This window comes from Salmo salar, unplaced genomic scaffold, assembly GCF_905237065.1.
Source record: "Salmo salar unplaced genomic scaffold, Ssal_v3.1, whole genome shotgun sequence".
Taxonomy (NCBI): domain Eukaryota; kingdom Metazoa; phylum Chordata; class Actinopteri; order Salmoniformes; family Salmonidae; genus Salmo; species Salmo salar.
The window spans coordinates 652690-675212 of NW_025550944.1; the positions used below are offsets into that span (position 1 = coordinate 652690).

General features: G+C 44.9%; 2 protein-coding genes and 2 long non-coding RNA genes across 12 annotated transcripts in view; 2 read left to right on the forward strand and 2 right to left on the reverse strand.

Annotated features, from left to right (window-relative positions):
• xpo1b (exportin 1 (CRM1 homolog, yeast) b) overlaps positions 1-22523 on the reverse strand; it is a 79323-nt gene that overhangs the window by 49571 nt on the left and 7229 nt on the right. For all 4 annotated transcript variants that reach the window (XM_045714168.1, XM_045714170.1, XM_045714169.1 and 1 more), the window contains exons 4-6: positions 16654-16726; positions 1435-1496; positions 1273-1317 (exon numbers count right to left, since the gene is read on the reverse strand). In XM_045714168.1, the coding sequence (XP_045570124.1) occupies positions 1273-1317; positions 1435-1496; positions 16654-16726 (180 nt within the window). The remainder of the gene's footprint in view (positions 1-1272; positions 1318-1434; positions 1497-16653; positions 16727-22523) is intronic.
• Positions 7135-11094, reverse strand: LOC123740647 (general transcription factor II-I repeat domain-containing protein 2A-like). Its single transcript, XM_045714174.1, has 2 exons — positions 8050-11094; positions 7135-7996 (listed from the first exon to the last, which is right to left on the reverse strand). The coding sequence occupies exon 1, from the start codon at positions 10777-10779 to the stop codon at positions 9877-9879; it is 903 nt and encodes a 300-aa protein (XP_045570130.1). The 5' UTR covers positions 10780-11094; the 3' UTR covers positions 7135-7996; positions 8050-9876.
• LOC123740648 (uncharacterized) lies at positions 17628-18374 on the forward strand. Of its 4 annotated transcripts, none has more exons than XR_006768495.1 (4): positions 17628-17666; positions 17938-18006; positions 18071-18324; positions 18357-18374. It is a non-coding gene; the product is annotated as an uncharacterized lncRNA (long non-coding RNA). The 4 variants fall into 4 exon arrangements; XR_006768496.1 differs by having other exon boundaries at positions 18108-18324; XR_006768497.1 differs by lacking the exon at positions 17938-18006 and having other exon boundaries at positions 17650-17666; positions 18007-18324.
• On the forward strand, positions 19004-19735 carry LOC123740649 (uncharacterized). 3 transcript variants are annotated; one of them, XR_006768499.1, is made up of 4 exons: positions 19004-19063; positions 19128-19196; positions 19298-19440; positions 19574-19589. It is a non-coding gene; the product is annotated as an uncharacterized lncRNA (long non-coding RNA). The 3 variants fall into 3 exon arrangements; XR_006768498.1 differs by lacking the exon at positions 19574-19589 and having other exon boundaries at positions 19128-19228; positions 19293-19308; XR_006768500.1 differs by lacking the exons at positions 19004-19063; positions 19128-19196 and adding an exon at positions 19712-19735 and having other exon boundaries at positions 19334-19440; positions 19542-19679.

The window sequence follows — 22523 nt, forward strand, 5'->3', positions numbered from 1 at the left end:
CCAACAAGACAATGATCCAAAACATAAAGCAAAATCTACAATGGAATGGTTCACAAATAAACATATCCAGGTGTTAGAATGGCCAAGTCAAAGTCCAGACCTGAATCCAATCGAGAATCTGTGGAAAGAACTGAAAACGCTCTCCATCCAACCTCACTGAGCTCGAGCTGTTTTGCAAGGAGGAATGGGCAAAAATTTCAGTCTCTCGACGTGCAAAACTGATAGAGACATACCCCAAGTGACTTACAGCTGTAATCGCAGCAAAAGGTGGCGCTACAAAGTATTAACTTAAGGGGGCTGAATAATTTTGCACGCCCAATTTTTCAGTTTTTTATTTGTTAAAAAAGTTTGAAATATCCAATAAATCCACTTCATGATTGTGTCCCACTTGTTGTTGATTCTTCACAAAAAATTACAGTTTTATATCTTTATGTTTGAAGCCTGAAATGTGGCAAAAGGTCGAAAAGTTCAAGAGGGCCGAATACTTTTGCAAGGCACTGTATAGACATCATTAGTTCTGGGAGCTAATGCTGCTCTCGGAGAAGGTTACTCATTCCTTAAGTGTGTGATTCACCAAACTACCACCCTCACACACACCCCTCACACACACACACCCTCACACACACACCCTCACACACACCCACACACACACACCCCTCACACACACACCCCCACACACACACACACCCCCTCACACCCCCTCTCACACACACACCCCCCACACACACACCCCCACACACACCCTCACACACCCCCTCACACACACACCCCCACACACACACCCCACACACACACACCCCCACACACACCCCCACACACACACACCCCACACATACACACCCCCACACATACACACCCCTCACACACATACACCCCTCACACACACACCCCTCACACACACACCCCCTACACACACACACTACCCCCTCACACCCAACCAGTCAGAACAGACAGTAGACGCTGAGACACTCTGACCTGGTTGGTCTCTTCAGGACAAAACAACATCAGCTGACGCAGACACACTGACTCACACTAAATGACACACAGAGACTCATGCAGCTACAGTCAGCTGTACACACACATGATACACGTGGTACACACATATGAATAAACTCACACACACACAGATTGGAGGACTCTGCTCAGATGAAGCTGAGCAGCACACCTGAGTCCTAGTTTATAAAGAGAGCATCCTAGTTCATTCACAGATAAGAGAACAGCAATGTTAGTAGGTGCACACACACACACAGACACACACACACTCTCTCTTACCTGCACAAGGATCATGTTCAGCTTTCCAATGTAAACTTTCTCTTTCTGAAAAAGGTAAATGAGAACGGAGTCAACGTCAACATGCTGTTATCATCATTGTTACCAGCATCATGTGACGGGAGTTTACACTCATATTAACATGACACATGTTTCAGCCCTCACCTCGACCATTGTGGCGTCCGACGACGTCTTGATAATAAGTCCAACAACATACTTTTTAATACCTACAGAGACAAGCAGAAACAACAAGACCAGATCAGAGACCAGCAGAAACAACAGGACCAGATCAGAGACCAGCAGAAACAACAGGACCAGATCAGAGACCAGCAGAAACAACAAGACCAGATCAGAGACCAGCAGAAACAACAGGACCAGATCAGAGACCAGCAGAAACAACAGGACCAGATCAGAGACCAGCAGAAACAACAGGACCAGATCAGAGACCAGCAGAAACAACAAGACCAGATCAGAGACCAGCAGAAACAACAGGACCAGATCAGAGACCAGCAGAAACAACAGGACCAGATCAGAGACCAGCAGAAACAACAGGACCAGATCAGAGACCAGCAGAAACAACAGGACCAGATCAGAGACCAGCAGAAACAACAAGACCAGATCAGAGACCAGCAGAAACAACAAGACCAGATCAGAGACCAGCAGAAACAACAGGACCAGATCAGAGACCAGCAGAAACAACAGGACCAGATCAGAGACCAGCAGAAACAACAGGACCAGATCAGAGACCAGCAGAAACAACAGGACCAGATCAGTCAGCCTCCACCAGAACGTACAGGACACAGGTTTGTACACAACACATCCTTACAGAGCAGGTAACAACATAATCAGTGACCCAGAACACAGTGCTGCTTCACAAGGTGTGAATCTAGAATCTACTGAACCAACAGCTGGGCATTGGCTGATCCACATATCTGCTTTAGTGGAACCTAGTGAGCAAGCAGAGTATTGATAAGTGTCTGCTAGTCTGCTGCTTGCTGTCATGCATACTGTTACTGTGTAATGTAGCTAGCTGCTGAACTGGACTGATGCTGGCTGCTTTTAAACAAGCTGCACACAGACTACCTACTTTTCTGTACAGCGCCATTATTATTAACCCTTATTTGACCAGCTACGTTGATGAGAACATATTGTCTTTTACAGAAACGACCTGGAGAAGAGTTACAGGGGAGAGGGGATGAATGAGCCAATTGGAAGCTGGGGATGATTAGGTGGCTATGATGGTTTGAGGACCATATTGGTTATTTAGCCGGGGGGGATCATTAGTACAAACCGTTGTAAAACGGAAAACGTTTTGCAGCGAAAACGAGACTTTCTATTGGACAAATTCGGGGAGGGTCCCTCCCCGGTTCTGTTTGGATCCAAGTGAATACATCCCAACACAGCGGGGATAACACCCTTACTCTTACCATAGTGCCATGAGACTAACTGAGTAGGAATACAGAAGGGTGGACACATTCAACACAACGGGTGTGTCCAGGTTGTCTTCATAGCAGTCAGGCTTCATCAGATCTCATAACACCAGAGGGGTATCCTAGCTACATCTACTCTGGGTTTTCTAAAGCTAACCAGCTTCAGTTAGCTTCACATTCCAGCTCAGGCTTCATTCGTACTACGACGGTGGATAATTGCTCGTCCGCCCATCGCTAATCCATTGACGAGTCAGAACTCTTTATTGAGACAATGCTGAAACATCAATCCATGGGAGAGTCAGAACTATTCATTGAGACAATGCTGAAACATCAATCTATGGGCGAGTCAGAACTCTTTATTGAGACAATGCTGAAACATCAATCTATGGGAGAGTCAGAACTATTCATTGAGACAATGCTGAAACATCAATCCATGGGCGAGTCAGAACTCTTTATTGAGACAATGCTGAAACATCAATCCATGGGCGAGTCAGAACTCTTTATTGAGACAATGCTGAAACATCAAGCCATGGGAGAGTCAGAACTATTCATTGAGACAATGCTGAAACATCAAGCCATGGGTGAGTCAGAACTATTCGCTGAAACATCAAGCCATGGGAGAGTCAGAACTATTCATTGAGACAATGCTGAAACATCAATCTATGGGTGAGTCAGAACTATTCATTGAGACAATGCTGAAACATCAATCCATGGGCGAGTCAGAACTCTTTATTGAGACAATGCTGAAACATCAATCCATGGGCGAGTCAGAACTCTTTATTGAGACAATGCTGAAACATCAAGCCATGGGCGAGTCAGAACTCTTTATTGAGACAATGCTGAAACATCAATCTATGGGTGAGTCAGAACTATTCATTGAGACAATGCTGAAACATCAATCCATGGGCGAGTCAGAACTCTTTATTGAGACAATGCTGAAACATCAAGCCATGGGAGAGTCAGAACTATTCATTGAGACAATGCTGAAACATCAAGCCATGGGTGAGTCAGAACTATTCGCTGAAACATCAAGCCATGGGAGAGTCAGAACTATTCATTGAGACAATGCTGAAACATCAATCTATGGGTGAGTCAGAACTATTCATTGAGACAATGCTGAAACATCAATCCATGGGCGAGTCAGAACTCTTTATTGAGACAATGCTGAAACATCAAGCCATGGGAGAGTCAGAACTATTCATTGAGACAATGCTGAAACATCAAGCCATGGGTGAGTCAGAACTATTCGCTGAAACATCAAGCCATGGGAGAGTCAGAACTATTCATTGAGACAATGCTGAAACATCAATCCATGGGTGAGTCAGAACTATTCATTGAGACAATGCTGAAACATCAATCCATGGGTGAGTCAGAACTATTCATTGAGACAATGCTGAAACATCAATCCATGGGTGAGTCAGAACTATTCATTGAGACAATGCTGAAACATCAATCTATGGGTGAGTCGGTGGAACATTTTAATTTGTGCCAAAATCAAAATGAAAAGAAAAGTTCTTGCAAATTCATCAGGATATGGTGTGAAATAGGCTTTTAGAAGTGGCGTCTTTATTTTACTACCTATCATTAATGCAGACTGGTGTGTTTATCAATGCCCAAACACATGCACCCTTTTCCCCTCCACTACTATCCAATGTTCCCTCAACAAAATGTAGCCACTGAGCTAATCTGCTGAGCTCACACTTGAACGTTGTGATAATTCTCTGCAACTTCCACCCCAGTAGATTAGAACTGTTTCCCTGATAAACATTACAGGGCCACACCAGTAGATTAGAACTGTTTCCCTGATAAACATTACAGGGCCACACCAGTAGATTAGAACTGTTTCCCTGATAAACATTACAGGGCCACCCCAGTAGATTAGAACTGTTTCCCTGATAAACATTACAGGGCCACACCAGTAGATTAGAACTGTTTCCCTGATAAACATTACAGGGCCACACCAGTAGATTAGAACTGTTTCCCTGATAAACATTACAGGGCCACCCCAGTAGATTAGAACTGTTTCCCTGATAAACATTACAGGGCCACCCCAGTAGATTAGAACTGTTTCCCTGATAAACATTACAGGGCCACACCAGTAGATTAGAACTGCTTCCCTGATAAACATTACAGGGCCACCCCAGTAGATTAGAACTGTTTCCCTGATAAACATTACAGGGCCACCCCAGTAGATTAGAACTGCTTCCCTGATAAACATTACAGGGCCACCCCAGTAGATTAGAACTGTTTCCCTGATAAACATTACAGGGCCACCCCAGTAGATTAGAACTGTTTCCCTGATAAACATTACAGGGCCACCCCAGTAGATTAGAACTGCTTCCCTGATAAACATTACAGGGCCACCCCAGTAGATTAGAACTGTTTCCCTGATAAACATTACAGGGCCACCCCAGTAGATTAGAACTGTTTCCCTGATAAACATTACAGGGCCACCCCAGTAGATTAGAACTGTTTCCCTGATAAACATTACAGGGCCACACCAGTAGATTAGAACTGTTTCCCTGATAAACATTACAGGGCCACACCAGTAGATTAGAACTGTTTCCCTGATAAACACTACAGGGCCACACCAGTAGATTAGAACTGTTTCCCTGATAAACATTACAGGGCCACACCAGTAGATTAGAACTGTTTCCCTGATAAACATTACAGGGCCACCCCAGTAGATTAGAACTGCTTCCCTGATAAACATTACAGGGCCACCCCAGTAGATTAGAACTGTTTCCCTGATAAACATTACAGGGCCACCCCAGTAGATTAGAACTGTTTCCCTGATAAACATTACAGGGCCACACCAGTAGATTAGAACTGTTTCCCTGATAAACATTACAGGGCCACCCCAGTAGATTAGAACTGTTTCCCTGATAAACATTACAGGGCCACCCCAGTAGATTAGAACTGTTTCCCTGATAAACATCACAGGGCCACCCCAGTAGATTAGAACTGTTTCCCTGATAAACATTACAGGGCCACCCCAGTAGATTAGAACTGTTTCCCTGATAAACATTACAGGGCCACCCCAGTAGATTAGAACTGTTTCCCTGATAAACATTACAGGGCCACCCCAGTAGATTAGAACTGTTTCCCTGATAAACATTACAGGGCCACACCAGTAGATTAGAACTGTTTCCCTGATAAACATTACAGGGCCACCCCAGTAGATTAGAACTGTTTCCCTGATAAACATTACAGGGCCACCCCAGTAGATTAGAACTGTTTCCCTGATAAACATTACAGGGCCACCCCAGTAGATTAGAACTGTTTCCCTGATAAACATTACAGGGCCACACCAGTAGATTAGAACTGTTTCCCTGATAAACATTACAGGGCCACACCAGTAGATTAGAACTGTTTCCCTGATAAACATTACAGGGCCACACCAGTAGATTAGAACTGTTTCCCTGATAAACATTACAGGGCCACCCCAGTAGATTAGAACTGTTTCCCTGATAAACATTACAGGGCCACCCCAGTAGATTAGAACTGTTTCCCTGATAAACATTACAGGGCCACACCAGTAGATTAGAACTGTTTCCCTGATAAACATTACAGGGCCACACCAGTAGATTAGAACTGTTTCCCTGATAAACATTACAGGGCCACCCCAGTAGATTAGAACTGTTTCCCTGATAAACATTACAGGGCCACCCCAGTAGATTAGAACTGTTTCCCTGATAAACATTACAGGGCCACCCCAGTAGATTAGAACTGTTTCCCTGATAAACATTACAGGGCCACCCCAGTAGATTAGAACTGTTTCCCTGATAAACATTACAGGGCCACCCCAGTAGATTAGAACTGTTTCCCTGATAAACATTACAGGGCCACCCCAGTAGATTAGAACTGTTTCCCTGATAAACATTACAGGGCCACCCCAGTAGATTAGAACTGTTTCCCTGATAAACATTACAGGGCCACCCCAGTAGATTAGAACTGTTTCCCTGATAAACATTACAGGGCCACCCCAGTAGATTAGAACTGTTTCCCTGATAAACATTACAGGGCCACCCCAGTAGATTAGAACTGCTTCCCTGATAAACATTACAGGGCCACACCAGTAGATTAGAACTGTTTCCCTGATAAACATTACAGGGCCACCCCAGTAGATTAGAACTGTTTCCCTGATAAACATTACAGGGCCACCCCAGTAGATTAGAACTGTTTCCCTGATAAACATTACAGGGCCACCCCAGTAGATTAGAACTGTTTCCCTGATAAACATTACAGGGCCACCCCAGTAGATTAGAACTGTTTCCCTGATAAACATTACAGGGCCACCCCAGTAGATTAGAACTGTTTCCCTGATAAACATTACAGGGCCACACCAGTAGATTAGAACTGTTTCCCTGATAAACATTACAGGGCCACCCCAGTAGATTAGAACTGTTTCCCTGATAAACATTACAGGGCCACCCCAGTAGATTAGAACTGTTTCCCTGATAAACATTACAGGGCCACCCCAGTAGATTAGAACTGTTTCCCTGATAAACATTACAGGGCCACCCCAGTAGATTAGAACTGTTTCCCTGATAAACATTACAGGGCCACCCCAGTAGATTAGAACTGTTTCCCTGATAAACATTACAGGGCCACACCAGTAGGTGGTAGCTGAGAACACCAGTCAGCAGGAGGAGAAAGTTCCAGAAGTAGAAAAAAACACATCATTACACTTTTGTTGTGCGTCGGTTTAACAACAGGACAGGAAACAAGATAAACACTTTGTAAAGACACAGAATAGCACATGGCTGGAGCTACAGTTAACAATAAACTACATTTCCTTATTTATCAGAACTTACTGTGTACAGCCCACTGTCAGTAGTAAGATGCAGGCAGTACTATGGGCCAAGTCAGTGTCATAAATATATTCAGTAGCGCAATTATAGTGTGTAGGGTAATTATAGTGAGTCGGGTAATTATAGTGAGTAGGGTAATTATAGTGAGTAGGGTAATTATAGTGCAGTGGTCACCAACCTTTTCAAGCCTAAGATCACATCCCAAGTCCAAATGTAAACCAAGATCTACCACAAAATGAGGACATAACAAGGCCACAACGTAGTTCCACTTTGACATTCTTTATTTTGTTACTTGTCAGTCACAAGTAAAGTATTCATTTAATTATAAAAATAGTATAATCGTATAAAATAGCACTATTATTCAACATTTTATAACAGTCATATTACATGTTTCAATATTTCCACAGGCCTACTACTCATTCACCATTCATATATAACCTCAGTAACCAGTGAATTACAGGCCTACTACCATTCATATATAACCTCCGTAATCAGTCAATTACAGGCCTACTACTTATTCACCATTCATATATAACCTCAGTAATCAGTCAATTACAGGCCTACTACCATTCATATATAACCTCAATAATCAGTCAATTACAGGCCTACTACCATTCATATATAACCTCAGTAATCAGTCAATTACAGGCCTAAGCCAATCATATATAACCTCCGTAACCAGTCAATTACAGGCCTACTACCATTCATATATAACCTCAATAATCAGTCAATTACAGGCCTAAGCCAATCATGTACAGTAATGTTTCACTTTCCCTTTTGGAACAACATACAACACAGATCACACATCATAAACACATTTACAACTGGCAACACACACTCCCTCTGACGGCTGTGGATGAGATCCCCTCTCCCCACACACACTCACTCCCTCTGACGGCTGTGGATGAGATCCCCTCTCCCCACACACACTCACTCCCTCTGACGGCTGTGGATGAGATCCCCTCTCCCCACACACACTCACTCCCTCTGACGGCTGTGGATGAGATCCCCTCTCCCCACACACACTCACTCCCTCTGACAGCTGTGGATGAGATCCCCTCTCCCCACACACTCACTCCCTCTGACTGCTGTGGATGAGATCCCCTCTCCCACACACACTCACTCCCTCTGACGGCTGTGGATGAGATCCCCTCTCCCCACACACACTCACTCCCTCTGACGGCTGTGGATGAGATCCCCTCTCCCCACACACACTCACTCCCTCTGACAGCTGTGGATGAGATCCCCTCTCCCCACACACACTCACTCCCTCTGACAGCTGTGGATGAGATCCCCTCTCCCCACACACACTCACTCCCTCTGACAGCTGTGGATGAGATCCCCTCTCCCCACACACTCACTCCCTCTGACTGCTGTGGATGAGATCCCCTCTCCCCACACACACTCACTCCCTCTGACGGCTGTGGATGAGATCCCCTCTCCCCACACACTCACTCCCTCTGACGGCTGTGGATGAGATCCCCTCTCCCCACACACTCACTCCCTCTGACGGCTGTGGATGAGATCCCCTCTCCCCACACACTCACTCCCTCTGACGGCTGTGGATGAGATCCCCTCTCCCCACACACACATTCAATATGACTGCTGTGGATGAGATCCCCTCTCCCCACACACACTCACTCCCTCTGACGGCTGTGGATGAGATCCCCTCTCCCCACACACACATTCAATGTGACGGCTGTGATCGCACACTATCAGGAAGTCTAACACGGTCTGTAAGACGTCTATTAGATCGAAAAGACCTGTTCTTTGACATGACTCTTTTCATCTGTGGAAAGGCCATCTCACAGAGATACAGTTGATCCAAAGTAGACCTTCACCTTAAGTGTGCAGGATGAAAGGAGGGGAAACTTTTCAGTGTTTACAAGACCTCAAGTCACCATTTCTTGATCTTGCTTTCAACTCGATGTCATTTTGCAATTCAATTATCTCCATGTCAACTCCGACTGGTAAAGCAAATACTTGCTGGAATTTGGCGGACACCTCCTCCATGTCAATGGAGAGGAAAGGGTTTGAGATAAAATGTTACAACCTCCCCGTGTCATTTAACTCCTGAAAACACCTGTTGAATTCAGATGCCTGTTTCTCCAGGTGGGAACAGAATTCTTGGAGGGAGAAAATAATCTTTGTTTCCGATGTTTAGTGACATTTTCTCCAGGTTTGGGAAGTGCACCAGCCTTCCATTCCTCAGCTGAAAGGCCTTGGCCTTAAAGGCATTGACAGCACTGATCATGTGTATCACGTCTTTGTCTTTTCCCTGAAGCTCGTAGTTGAGCTGGTTCAGTTTGGCTGTTATGTCCGTGAGGACATGCATCATCAGACAGTCCCTCACGCTCCTCACTTCATGACTCCAGAAATGATTTGATCTCGGGCAGCAAGTCAACAAATCGCTGCAGTACTTTCCCGCGACTCAACCACCTTACGCAAGTGTGGAGAATCAAGTCACCGTACGCGGCATCAAGCTCATCTAATAAAGATTTAAACAAGCGGTGCTGAAGTCCTTTTGCACTAATCGAATTAACAATCATAAAGACAGGTGTCATGACATGAGACAAGTCCACTACTTTACTAGCTAGTGTCATGACATGAGACAAGTCCACTACTTTACTAGCTAGTGTCATGACATGAGACAAGTCCACTACTTTACTAGCTAGTGTCATGACATGAGACAAGTCCACTACTTTACTAGCTAGTGTCATGACATGAGACAAGTCCACTACTTTACTAGCTAGTGTCATGACATGAGACAAGTCCACTACTTTACTAGCTAGTGTCATGACATGAGACAAGTCCACTACTTTACTAGCTAGTGTCATGACATGAGACAAGTCCACTACTTTACTAGCTAGTGTCATGACATGAGACAAGTCCACTACTTTACTAGCTAGTGTCATGACATGAGACAAGTCCACTACTTTACTAGCTAGTGTCAGGACATGAGACAAGTCCACTACTTTACTAGCTAGTGTCATGACATGAGACAAGTCCACTGCTTTACTAGCTAGTGTCATGACATGAGACAAGTCCACGACTTTACTAGCTAGTGTCATGACATGAGACAAGTCCACTACTTTACTAGCTAGTGTCATGACATGAGACAAGTCCACTACTTTACTAGCTAGTGTCAGGACATGAGACAAGTCCACTACTTTACTAGCTAGTGTCAGGACATGAGACAAGTCCACTACTTTACTAGCTAGTGTCATGACATGAGACAAGTCCACTGCTTTACTAGCTAGTGTCATGACATGAGACAAGTCCACGACTTTACTAGCTAGTGCTTGCTGATGGATCACACAGTGATCGTTCAAAAACTCTGGGAAATCGGATCACGACGGCACAGTGCAACGAAGCCCGAATGCAGCCCACGCATTGCTGGTGCCCCGTCTGTAGTGACCGCGACCAGTTTATGAATGGGTATGCTGTTATCATGCACATAGCGTTTAAACTCATTGTTTAAACAGGCCGCCCCCAGGTGGTAAGGGTAGGCAACAACACGTCAGCCACGCTGATCCTCAACACTCGGGCCCCTCTGGGGTGTGTACTTAGTTCCCTCCTGTATTCCCTGTTCACCCACGACTACGTGGCCAAAACACGACTCCAACACCATCATTAAGTTTGCAGACGACACAACAGTGGTAGGCCTGATCACCGACAACGATGACACAGCCTATGGAGAGGTCAGAGAACTGGCAGGGTGGTGCCAGGACAATAACCTCTCCCTCAACGTGAACAAGATGAAGGAGCTGATCGTGGACTACAGGAAAAGGCGGGCCGAACAGGCCCCCCATTAACATCAACGGGGCTGTAGTGGAGCGGGTCGAGAGTTTCAAGTTCCTTGGTGTCCATATCACCAACGATCTTTCATGGTCCAAACACACCAACAGTCGTGAAGAGGCCACAACAAAACCTATTCCCCCTCAGGAGACTGAAAATATTTGGTATGTGTCCCCAGATCCTCAAAAAGTTCTACAGCTGCACCAGAGAGCATCCTGACCAGTTGCATCACCGCCTGGTATGGCAACTGCTCGGCATCTGACCGTAAGGCACTACAGAGGGTAGTGTGTACGGCCCAGTACATCACTGGTGCCAAGCTTCCTGCCATCCAGGACCTATATAATAGGCGGTGTCAGAGGAAAGCCCATAAAATTGTCAGAGACTCCAGTCACCCGAGTCATAGACTGTCTTCTCTGCTACCGCACGGCAAGCGGTACCGGAGCACCAAGTCTAGGACCAAAAGGCTCCTTAACAGCTTCTACCCCCAAGCCATAAGACTGCTGAACAAATAATCAAGTGGCCACCGGACTATTACATTGACCCCCCCCATTTGTTTTGTACACTGATGATACTCACTGTTTATTATCTATGCATAGTCACTTCACCCCTACCTACATGTACAAATTACCTCTAACCTGTACCCCCGCACACTGACTCGGTACCTGTACCCCCTGTATATACCCTCCACATTGACTCTGTACCGGTACCCCCTGTATATAGCCTCCACACTGACTCGGTACCTGTACCCCCTGTATATAACCTCCACACTGACTCTGTACCGGTACCCCCTGTATATAACCTCCACACTGACTCTGTACCGGTACCCCCTGTATATAACCTCCACACTGACTCTGTACCGGTACCCCCTGTATATAACCTCCACACTGACTCTGTACCGGTACCCCCTGTATATAACCTCCACACTGACTCTGTACCGGTACCCCCTGTATATAACCTCCACACTGACTCGGTACCTGTACCCCCTGTATATAACCTCCACACTGACTTGGTACCTCCACACTGACTCTGTACCGGTACCCCCTGTATATAGCCTCGTTATTGTTATGTTATTGTGTTACTTCTTATTTTTTACTTTAGTTTATTTGGTAAATATTTTCTTAACTCTTCTTGAACTGCACTGTTGGTTAAGGGCTTGTAAGTAAGCATTTCATGGCATTTCGGCGCATGTGACAAATAAAGTTTTTGATTTGATTTATAGCGAGTAGGGCAATTATAGCGAGTAGTGCATGCTGAGTTTGAATACTGGCTCAGTTTTGGGGGCAGACAGAGTGTTTCGAATCTCAGTTGATTGATTTAAATAATAATAATAATAATAAATATATCACTAGCGTTGGGCGGTATGCAGATTTTCATATCGTCCTTTCATCCCCGGAGTTACGGTATTACCGGCTTAGTACACAAGTGGGCGCCAAAAACACACAACAACTAAAAAAATCTGCATTGCGGTTACATTTATGTCATTTAGCAGACACACTTATCCAGAGCGACTTACAAATTGGTGCATATCAGCACAAGTAATAGCGAATTTCCATGGTCGGTTATTAGCTAAATATGATAACGAGTGCAAACGAAAATAAACAAATCGCAAAGACAGGCAATCCAACTCATAAAGTTATACATATATAGGTAGGAGCTACCGAATGTCATTTTTGGTGAGTTTGGACATTTAAAAGAGAATGTGAATGAGAGACATTGTGAAAATGAACAAAGTTTTGACCATGCTTGTCTAAAGGAAGAACAGTAGTGGCTCTGGAGCAGAATGTGTACCTGCTGTGTCTGTGTGGAATCGAGTCGCTAGGGCAACGGGCCTGCCTGCTCTGAGAAGACGGGCGAGAACGAAGAGAGGGAAAAAAATCTATAGGAAATGAAGATTGACAGCTATACAGATAACTCAATCAAATTATTTTGACTTCTCAAACACGGCGGAAAGCTAACACAATACGATGCCCATCACCTTATTAATTCAGTCACTACTTAGATAACTAGCAAGTTGATATTAGGGGTCGCATTAACGCACAATCTCTCCGTTTTTCACGCAGAATGTCTTGCTGCGTTTTGTAAACACAGATGTAGAATGCTTCTTATTGTAATTTCTGCTCAGCATCAGACTAATTTTGTGCTTCAGCTGCACTTCTCCGCTCGGATGAGAATTCAGAAAAAAGGCATTCTATCAGCAGACAGCATTCTGACTGATGTGGAGCTACTGTTCTCCATCATTCTATCAGCAGACAGCACTCTGACTGATGTGGAGCTACTGTTCTCCATCATTCTATCAGCAGACAGCGCTCTGACTGATGTGGAGCTACTGTTCTCCATCATTCTATCAGCAGACAGCACTCTGATGTGGAGCTACTGTTCTCCATCATCCATCAATAACACATTGCTTTTTCATTGCAAAAGTATTTACTGGTGTGGCTGCCAGCCAAATAGAGTTGCACTTTTGTTGTCATCTGATGAAAATGAGGCTGTTTTCTGCTGAATGTGTAGCACTGATGTATTTTCTGTGAAGGAACACTATAGTTACATGTCTCTGATCACTCTATTGAAGCAACAAAAACTCTGTTGACTTTCCATATAGAACACTGAGCCCTGTCAATACACAGCTTGACTCCTGCTTTCTCCCATTGTGCTAATTACAAACACATGACTGGCTCAACTGTTCTGGGGAACAACACTAAGCTTCATAATGTAAAATAATGTGACAGGTGAAATGAAGAACCCAACCTGCTTTATCTCCTAACCTATTGCACTGCAGGTATTTACTTAAAAAGTAGCTACAAATATTACAATTTATTGAAAAACTTCAAAGAAATACAGTAGTTTCAACAGTATGGACTGTATTGAAAAACCATTCGGTGGCCATTTCCAAATCCCCTGTACACAGTATACTGCCCAAGTCTAATATACACACTACCTAGTGAAGAAAATGATTCAAATGATTCAAGTGACCGGGATTGCACAATAAGGTCAGAGCCTTATTGGTCCCTAAATTGATCAGATCTCCTGTGTAGCTGATGCTAGATCTTCGACCAACATATTGAGCCTCAGCCTGTCTGTCATGGCTTTCTATCTACATGTTTTAACTAAGATGAACATGCTGGGACGGATAGACTCACACCAGTGGTCGCTGGCTAAAGTTACAGCACAAGTCCCTTTACAATCCCTCAACGAACAGCAGCCTGTTTTATTCTTTCCCCCTAGCTTTTCCCTTGTGTAAAGAACTGCCAGAGACAGAACCCAGCCTTTCTGCAGAAGTGAACAGGACTCAGCCAAGCAGAAAGTGAACCGGCGTGCTTAGAGGGGAACACGGCCCATCTTGGCAACCGCACGTCGGCCGGGTTAAGGGGAGAGAGAGAGGGTGTCGCTGCCTCCACAATTAAGACGTCTTGAGTTGTCAGGAGCAATATTCCAAAGGACAGCTGATTCTCCCCATGGGTTCTTCTCCAACTCTTAATGAGCAAGAACATGTGTCTTAAGAGACAGAGCAGTGAAACTAAGACACAAATACCGTGTCCAAATTCACCTACAGTCGTGTCAACACACATTGAACAGTCTGCTGTCCTGTTCCACCCTGTCCTCAGACATGAGGTGAGGGAATGGTTTGGTTGGCGAGCGAGGCTGAGAGGGGCGAAAGGTGATTGTTTGACAACAATCTGGCCTTAATGCCCATCTGGTACAGCCAGGAGAGGACTGGTCACCCCTCAGAGCCTGGTTCCTCTCTACCCAGTACAGCCAGGAGAGGACTGGCCACCCCTCAGAGCCTGGTTCCTCTCTACCCAGTACAGCCAGGAGAGGACTGGTCACCCCTCAGAGCCTGGTTCCTCTCTACCCAGTACAGCCAGGAGAGGACTGGCCACCCCTCAGAGCCTGGTTCCTCTCTACCCAGTACAGCCAGGAGAGGACTGGCCACCCCTCAGAGCCTGGTTCCTCTCTACCCAGTACAGCCAGGAGAGGACTGGTCACCCCTCAGAGCCTGGTTCCTCTCTACCCAGTACAGCCAGGAGAGGACTGGCCACCCCTCAGAGCCTGGTTCCTCTCTACCCAGTACAGCCAGGAGAGGACTGGCCACCCCTCAGAGCCTGGTTCCTCTCTACCCAGAACAGCCAGGAGAGGACTGGCCACCCCTCAGAGCCTGGTTCCTCTCTACCCAGTACAGCCAGGAGAGGACTGGCCACCCCTCAGAGCCTGGTTCCTCTCAACCCAGTACAGCCAGGAGAGGACTGGCCACCCCTCAGAGCCTGGTTCCTCTCTACCCAGTACAGCCAGGAGAGGACTGGCCACCCCTCAGAGCCTGGTTCCTCTCTACCCAGTACAGCCAGGAGAGGACTGGCCACCCCTCAGAGCCTGGTTCCTCTCTACCCAGTACAGCCAGGAGAGGACTGGTCACCCCTCAGAGCCTGGTTCCTCTCTACCCAGTACAGCCAGGAGAGGACTGGTCACCCCTCAGAGCCTGGTTCCTCTCTACCCAGTACAGCCAGGAGAGGTCTGGTCACCCCTCAGAGCCTGGTTCCTCTCTACCCAGTACAGCCAGGAGAGGACTGGCCACCCCTCAGAGCCTGGTTCCTCTCTACCCAGTACAGCCAGGAGAGGACTGGCCACCCCTCAGAGCCTGGTTCCTCTCTACCCAGTACAGCCAGGAGAGGACTGGTCACCCCTCAGAGCCTGGTTCCTCTCTACCCAGTACAGCCAGGAGAGGACTGGTCACCCCTCAGAGCCTGGTTCCTCTCTACCCAGTACAGCCAGGAGAGGACTGGCCACCCCTCAGAGCCTGGTTCCTCTCTACCCAGTACAGCCAGGAGAGGACTGGTCACCCCTCAGAGCCTGGTTCCTCTCTACCCAGTACAGCCAGGAGAGGACTGGCCACCCCTCAGAGCCTGGTTCCTCTCTACCCAGTACAGCCAGGAGAGGACTGGCCACCCCTCAGAGCCTGGTTCCTCTCTAGGTTTCTGCCTTCCAGGGAGTTTTTCTAGACAGTGTGCCACTGGGCTCCCGAGTGGCGCAGCGGTCTAATACACTGCATCTCAGTGCTAGCGGCGTCACTACAGACACACTGGTTCGAATCCAGGCTGTATCACAACCAGCTGTGATTGGAAGTCTCATAAGGCGATTGGTCCAGCGTCGTCTGGGTTTGTCCGGTGTAGGCCGTCATGGTAAATAAGAATTTGTTCTTAACTGACTTGCCTAGTTAAATTAAGGTTAATAAATTAATTCTGCATTGCTTGCTCTTAGGCTGGGTATCTGTAAAGCACTTAGCGACAACTGCTGACATAAAAAGGGCTTTCGAAAATAAATGTGATTTGTGCAGGGGCAGCGAGGCTTACCTTCACACTGGTTTCTGGGTAGAATCTTCCATCTTGTTTTGATAACCGTTTCCAGAATCTGCAGAGCATAGTACTGTAACGCACAAGGAGAGAAACAGCGTGAGGTGACAGTGGTCATAGCAACGCTGAACATTAAAAACATTTGGTGTATATTTTGGAGCAACAGAAACAACAAAAAACATGAATTGAGACTGCCTAAAATATTTTTCATCTGTTTCAATCGGATTGAACTACATTTCATGCAGATTTTTAGTATGTAAACATTTGAATAAAAGTGGTATTTTAGTTTTGTTCTCTACGAGCCACCGTAGGGCTGAAGGCATGTAGAAGTCCTGCTGTTTCTCCCAGGACCACACCAGAAGGTGAAAGACCGAGGGGAAGAACACTAATACACCTCACAACATTTGTTTTGTTAAATACTACTGTTTATTTGGTTTTTAAAGTGACAGATTCTACTTGTAATAAAAAATACTATATAAAATAAAGATATTATTAGTTACCTTACACCTAGTAGCCTGAGAGACATTGCAGATTTGGTATTAAAACTATGTCTAAGCAATTGGTTTAAGAGGTTGTTATCAGAAATGAAAACGTTGGTCTGTTTAGGAACAACCAGGGTAAGACTGGTGTCTTACTGCACCTAACGAATCCCTTCCCTCATAAGAACCAAACTAATCAGGTTGTGTGTGCATCCCAAATGGCATCATATCCCTTATATAGTGCACTACCAGCTCTGGTTAAAAGGAGTGCACTATAGAGGGAATAGGGTACCATTCTAGACATGGACCAATTTTCACCTTAAATTTGTGTGTCTCATAAGAAACAGCAAGACCAGCCACAGGTTTTCATTTGTCCTTTATCTATCAAATGAATGATATGCTTTTATAAAGTCAAGCAAAACAAACATTTAAAAAGGACTTAAATGTTACAAGTTAGTGTATTTTATCATTTGGTCTATTGTTATTTGGATCAACAGTATTTCAACTGCAGGGATCGCTGTTTCAAAAGGTAAGGTGGAAGACAGTAGGGATCACTGTTTCAAAAGGTGGAAGATAGCAGGGATCACTGTTTCAAAAGGTAAGGTGGAAGACGGTAAGGATCACTGTTACTAAAGGTAAGGTGGAAGACCGTAGGGATCACTGTTTCAAAAGGTGGAAGACAGTAGGGATCACTGTTTCAAAAGGTGGAAGACAGTAGGGATCACTGTTTCAAAAGGTAAGGTGGAAGACAGTAGGAATCACTGTTTCAAAAGGTGGAAGACGGTAAGGATCACTGTTTCAAAAGGTGGAAGACAGCAGGGATCACTGTTTCAAAAGGTAAGGTGGAAGACAGCAGGGATCACTGTTTCAAAAGGTGGAAGACAGCAGGGATCACTGTTTCAAAAGGTGGAAGACAGTAGGGATCACTGTTTCAAAAGGTGGAAGACAGCAGGGATCACTGTTTCAAAAGGTAAGGTGGAAGACAGTAGGGATCACTGTTTCAAAAGGTAAGGTGGAAGACAGTAGGGATCACTGTTTCAAAAGGTAAGGTGGAAGACAGTAGGGATCACTGTTTCAAAAGGTAAGGTGGAAGACAGTAGGGATCACTGTTTCAAAAGGTAAGGTGGAAGACAGCAGGGATCACTGTTTCAAAAGGTAAGGTGGAAGACAGCAGGGATCACTGTTTCAAAAGGTGGAAGACAGTAGGGATCACTGTTTCAAAAGGTAAGGTGGAAGACAGTAGGGATCACTGTTTCAAAAGGTAAGGTGGAAGACAGCAGGGATCACTGTTTCAAAAGGAAAGGTGAAAGACAGTAGGGATCACTGTTTCAAAAGGCAAGGTGGAAGACAGTAGGATCACTGTTTCAAAAGGTAAGGTGGAAGGCAGTAGGGATCACCGTTTCAAAAGTAAAGTGAAAGAAAGTAGGGATCACCGTTTCAAAAGGTGGAAGACAGCAGGGATCAATCACTGTTTCAAAAGGTAAGGTGGAAGACAGTAGGGATCACTGTTTCAAAAGGTGGAAGACAGTAGGGATCACTGTTTCAAAAGGTGGAAGACAGCAGGGATCGCTGTTTCAAAAGGTAAGGTGGAAGACAGTAGGGATCACTGTTTCAAAAGGTAAGATGGAAGACAACAGGGATCACTGTTTCAAAAGGTAAGGTGGAAGACAGCAGGGATCACTGTTTCAAAAGCTAAGATGGAAGACAACAGGGATCACTGTTACAAAAGGTAAGGTGGAAGACAGCAGGGATCACTGTTTCAAAAGGTAAGGTGGAAGACAGTAGGGATCACTGTTTCAAAAGGTGGAAGACAGTAGGGATCACTGTTTCAAAAGGTGGAAGACAGTAGGGATCACTGTTTCAAAAGGTGGAAGACAGCAGGGATCACTGTTTCAAAAGGTGGAAGACAGTAGGGATCACTGTTTCAAAAGGTGGAAGACAGCAGGGATCACTGTTTCAAAAGGTGGAAGACAACAGGGATCACTGTTTCAAAAGGTGGAAGACAGTAGGGATCACTGTTTCAAAAGGTAAGGTGGAAGACAGCAGGGATCACTGTTTCAAAAGGTGGAAGACAGCAGGGATCACTGTTTCAAAAGGTGGAAGACAGCAGGGATCACTGTTTCAAAAGGTGGAAGACAGCAGGGATCACTGTTTCAAAAGGTAAGGTGGAAGACAGTAGGGATCACTGTTTCAAAAGGTAAGGTGGAAGACAGTAGGGATCACTGTTTCAAAAGGTAAGGTGGAAGACAGTAGGGATCACTGTTTCAAAAGGTAAGGTGGAAGACAGTAGGGATCACTGTTTCAAAAGGTGGAAGACAGCAGGGATCACTGTTTCAAAAGGTGGAAGACAGTAGGGATCACTGTTTCAAAAGGAAAGGTGGAAGACAGCAGGGATCACTGTTTCAAAAGGTGGAAGACAGTAGGGATCACTGTTTCAAAAGGTAAGGTGGAAGACAGCAGGGATCACTGTTTCAAAAGGTGGAAGACAGTAGGGATCACTGTTTCAAAAGGTAAGGTGGAAGACAGCAGGGATCACTGTTTCAAAAGGTGGAAGACAGTAGGGATCACCGTTTCAAAAGGTAAGGTGGAAGACAACAGGGATCACTGTTTCAAAAGGTAAGATGGAAGACAGTAGGGATCACTGTTTCAAAAGGTAAGGTGGAAGACAGTAGGGATCACTGTTTCAAAAGGTAAGATGGAAGACAGTAGGGATCACTGTTTCAAAAGGTAAGATGGAAGACAGTAGGGATCACTGTTTCAAAAGGTAAGATGGAAGACAGTCAGTGATTCAACAAATAAATGAGATTGAAAGTTGTTAGTTTTAAAGCTGGTGGGGCGGTTCATTAAAGGTGCACTACACTGTCATCACTACTAACTGTTGGTCTCCACCAATAGCAGGTGTCAGGCGATGCCTAGTGAACATCTTGAGAACCTTTTGACTGATACACCTTCAATTATCACCAGACAGAAATAAAACAAGGCAGAAATAAAACAGGGCAGAAATAAAACAAGGTAAAAATTAAATGAAAGACAGAGGGTGAGGTCTTGCAACACTTTTTCCGCTGCCACCGGCGCCGCATTGCAAGGTTTAGGGATGGAGAGAAGATCAGAGAGAGAGAGAGAGAGAGAGAGAGAGAGAGAGAGACACAGAGAGAGACATAGAAATAGACAGAGTTGTGATCCCTTCAGGTGAAATATCAAGTCGCTCACTACTAGACCTCTCATCTATATTATTACTACCCTAATGACTGACTGACTGCAGTCTGTACCCCACTCCCTCTACCCTAATGACTGACTGCAGTCTGTACCCCACTTCCTCTACCCTAATGACTGACTGACTTCAGTCTGTACCCCACTTCCTCAGCCCACTGAAGCAGATGTAATAGAAAGTGCTGAACAGAACAGAGTCAAAGGGAATGAAAAGGGTAGACCTTGTGTAGGCCTGCCGTCAAAGCCTAGCAGTGTCAAGGTGCACAGGATGAGACACCCCTTTTCCTCCTATTACAACCAATCAACATAACGGAACATTAGGATTCATATCAATAGCAAATAGCAAGTAGTAACAACTTGAATTCATTCAATTCAATTTCTTTAGGAAAACTAAGTTATTTGAAAGTAGTTATCAACTATTAATAAACCCAAATGTTCACAACAAGTGCTTTAGTCAAAAAATGATGCACTGTTGTCTCTTTTATTTTGTCAATAAATGAAAGAAAAAGGTGAATGCAGAATTTAGACAAATCCAAGAGGTGTTTTACCTTTTCTGATTCCTTCTTTCCTGTCTTTTCCTCTAAAGACCTCATTTTGGGGCAAGTAATGAATTTGAAACTATAACAATACTGTTGGTAGATCAACTCAAGACATTAGTAATGGATGTCAGGGTTAAAGGGCAACAGGCAAGCAACAAAAAGGAAAAGGCAAACATTACCATCACTTTGAGGAAAACTTAAAAATTACATTTCATTTTCAACACTTATAGAAAATACAGAGATCTAAACAAGAGCCCCTTTGATGGTTACACAAATACTGGACAGGAGAACCCTCCCTTTGCCCACCTTAATGTGTGTTTGTTTTGCAAATAAACTAGAAAGTAATACCTATCATTGGATTGTCAAGTTGATTTGGATGTGTGCATAAGCTTTCAGTATGTAGAGCTATTTAAGCTGTATGCGAGTGCAAGGAAGGAATAGAGCTGCCCAGCTTGTAGTCCTAAAAAACAGAAATGAGTTAGCATTTTCTACCTCTGCTTCATTGGCACTTGTTGTGAGGGAAATTAATGGGGTTTGAGGTGACCACAGGCTTAGGAGAACTTATATATGTTTTGTTCTATGAGCAAATATCAGTCAGTTAACATGACCTTTATGGACTATGAAGCCTTTATGTGCTCAAAATAAGTCTGTTGCTAACTGTAATAGAATTGGAACAACAACATTAGGTTGAAAAAATTTCACGCCACTACTTAGCTAAACAAGTTTGTTAGCTTTCTGCTTACCAGGATGGTATATTGTTTTGCTCCAGCCTGCACCCATAGCTCTTCAGCAGGAAGGTGCTTGTTTTATTGTTTCCCGAACGGTGTTGTCAAGAGGAGACTTAGGGTATGTCTTATAAGGTAAGCTAAGCATGTTAGCTACGTTAGCTTGGCTAGCTAGCTAGCATGGAATCTCCCTCCTGTCTTCGTACCCCTTTACAACTAACCAAACAATTTGGGGAGGCAAATATAACATACTAACTTATTTAACAGAGCTGTGTTACACGGCTATTTAACAGAGCTGTGTTACACGGCTATTTAACCAGAGCTGTGTTCCACGGCTATTTAACCAGAGCTGTGTTACACGGCTATTTAACCAGAGCTGTGTTCCACGGCTATTTAACCAGAGCTGTGTTCCACGGCTATTTAACAGAGCTGTGTTACACGGCTATTTAACCAGAGCTGTGTTCCACGGCTATTTAACCAGAGCTGTGTTACACGGCTATTTAACCAGAGCTGTGTTCCACGGCTATTTAACCAGAGCTGTGTTCCACGGCTATTTAACCAGAGCTGTGTGACACGGCTATTTAACAGAGCTGTGTTACACGGCTATTTAACAGAGCTGTGTTCCACGGCTATTTAACCAGAGCTGTGTTCCACGGCTATTTAACCAGAGCTGTGTTCCACGGCTATTTAACCAGAGCTGTGTTACACGGCTATTTAACCAGAGCTGTGTTCCACGGCTATTTAACCAGAGCTGTGTTCCACGGCTATTTAACCAGAGCTGTGTTCCACGGCTATTTAACCAGAGCTGTGTTCCACGGCTATTTAACCAGAGCTGTGTTCCACGGCTATTTAACCAGAGCTGTGTTCCACGGCTATTTAACCAGAGCTGTGTTACACGGCTATTTAACCAGAGCTGT

Excerpts from the sequence above, each read along its gene's own strand:
- LOC123740647 (XM_045714174.1), bottom strand. The coding sequence starts at position 10,779 with ATGACACTAGCTAGTAAAGCAGTGGACTTGTCTCATGTCATGACACTA.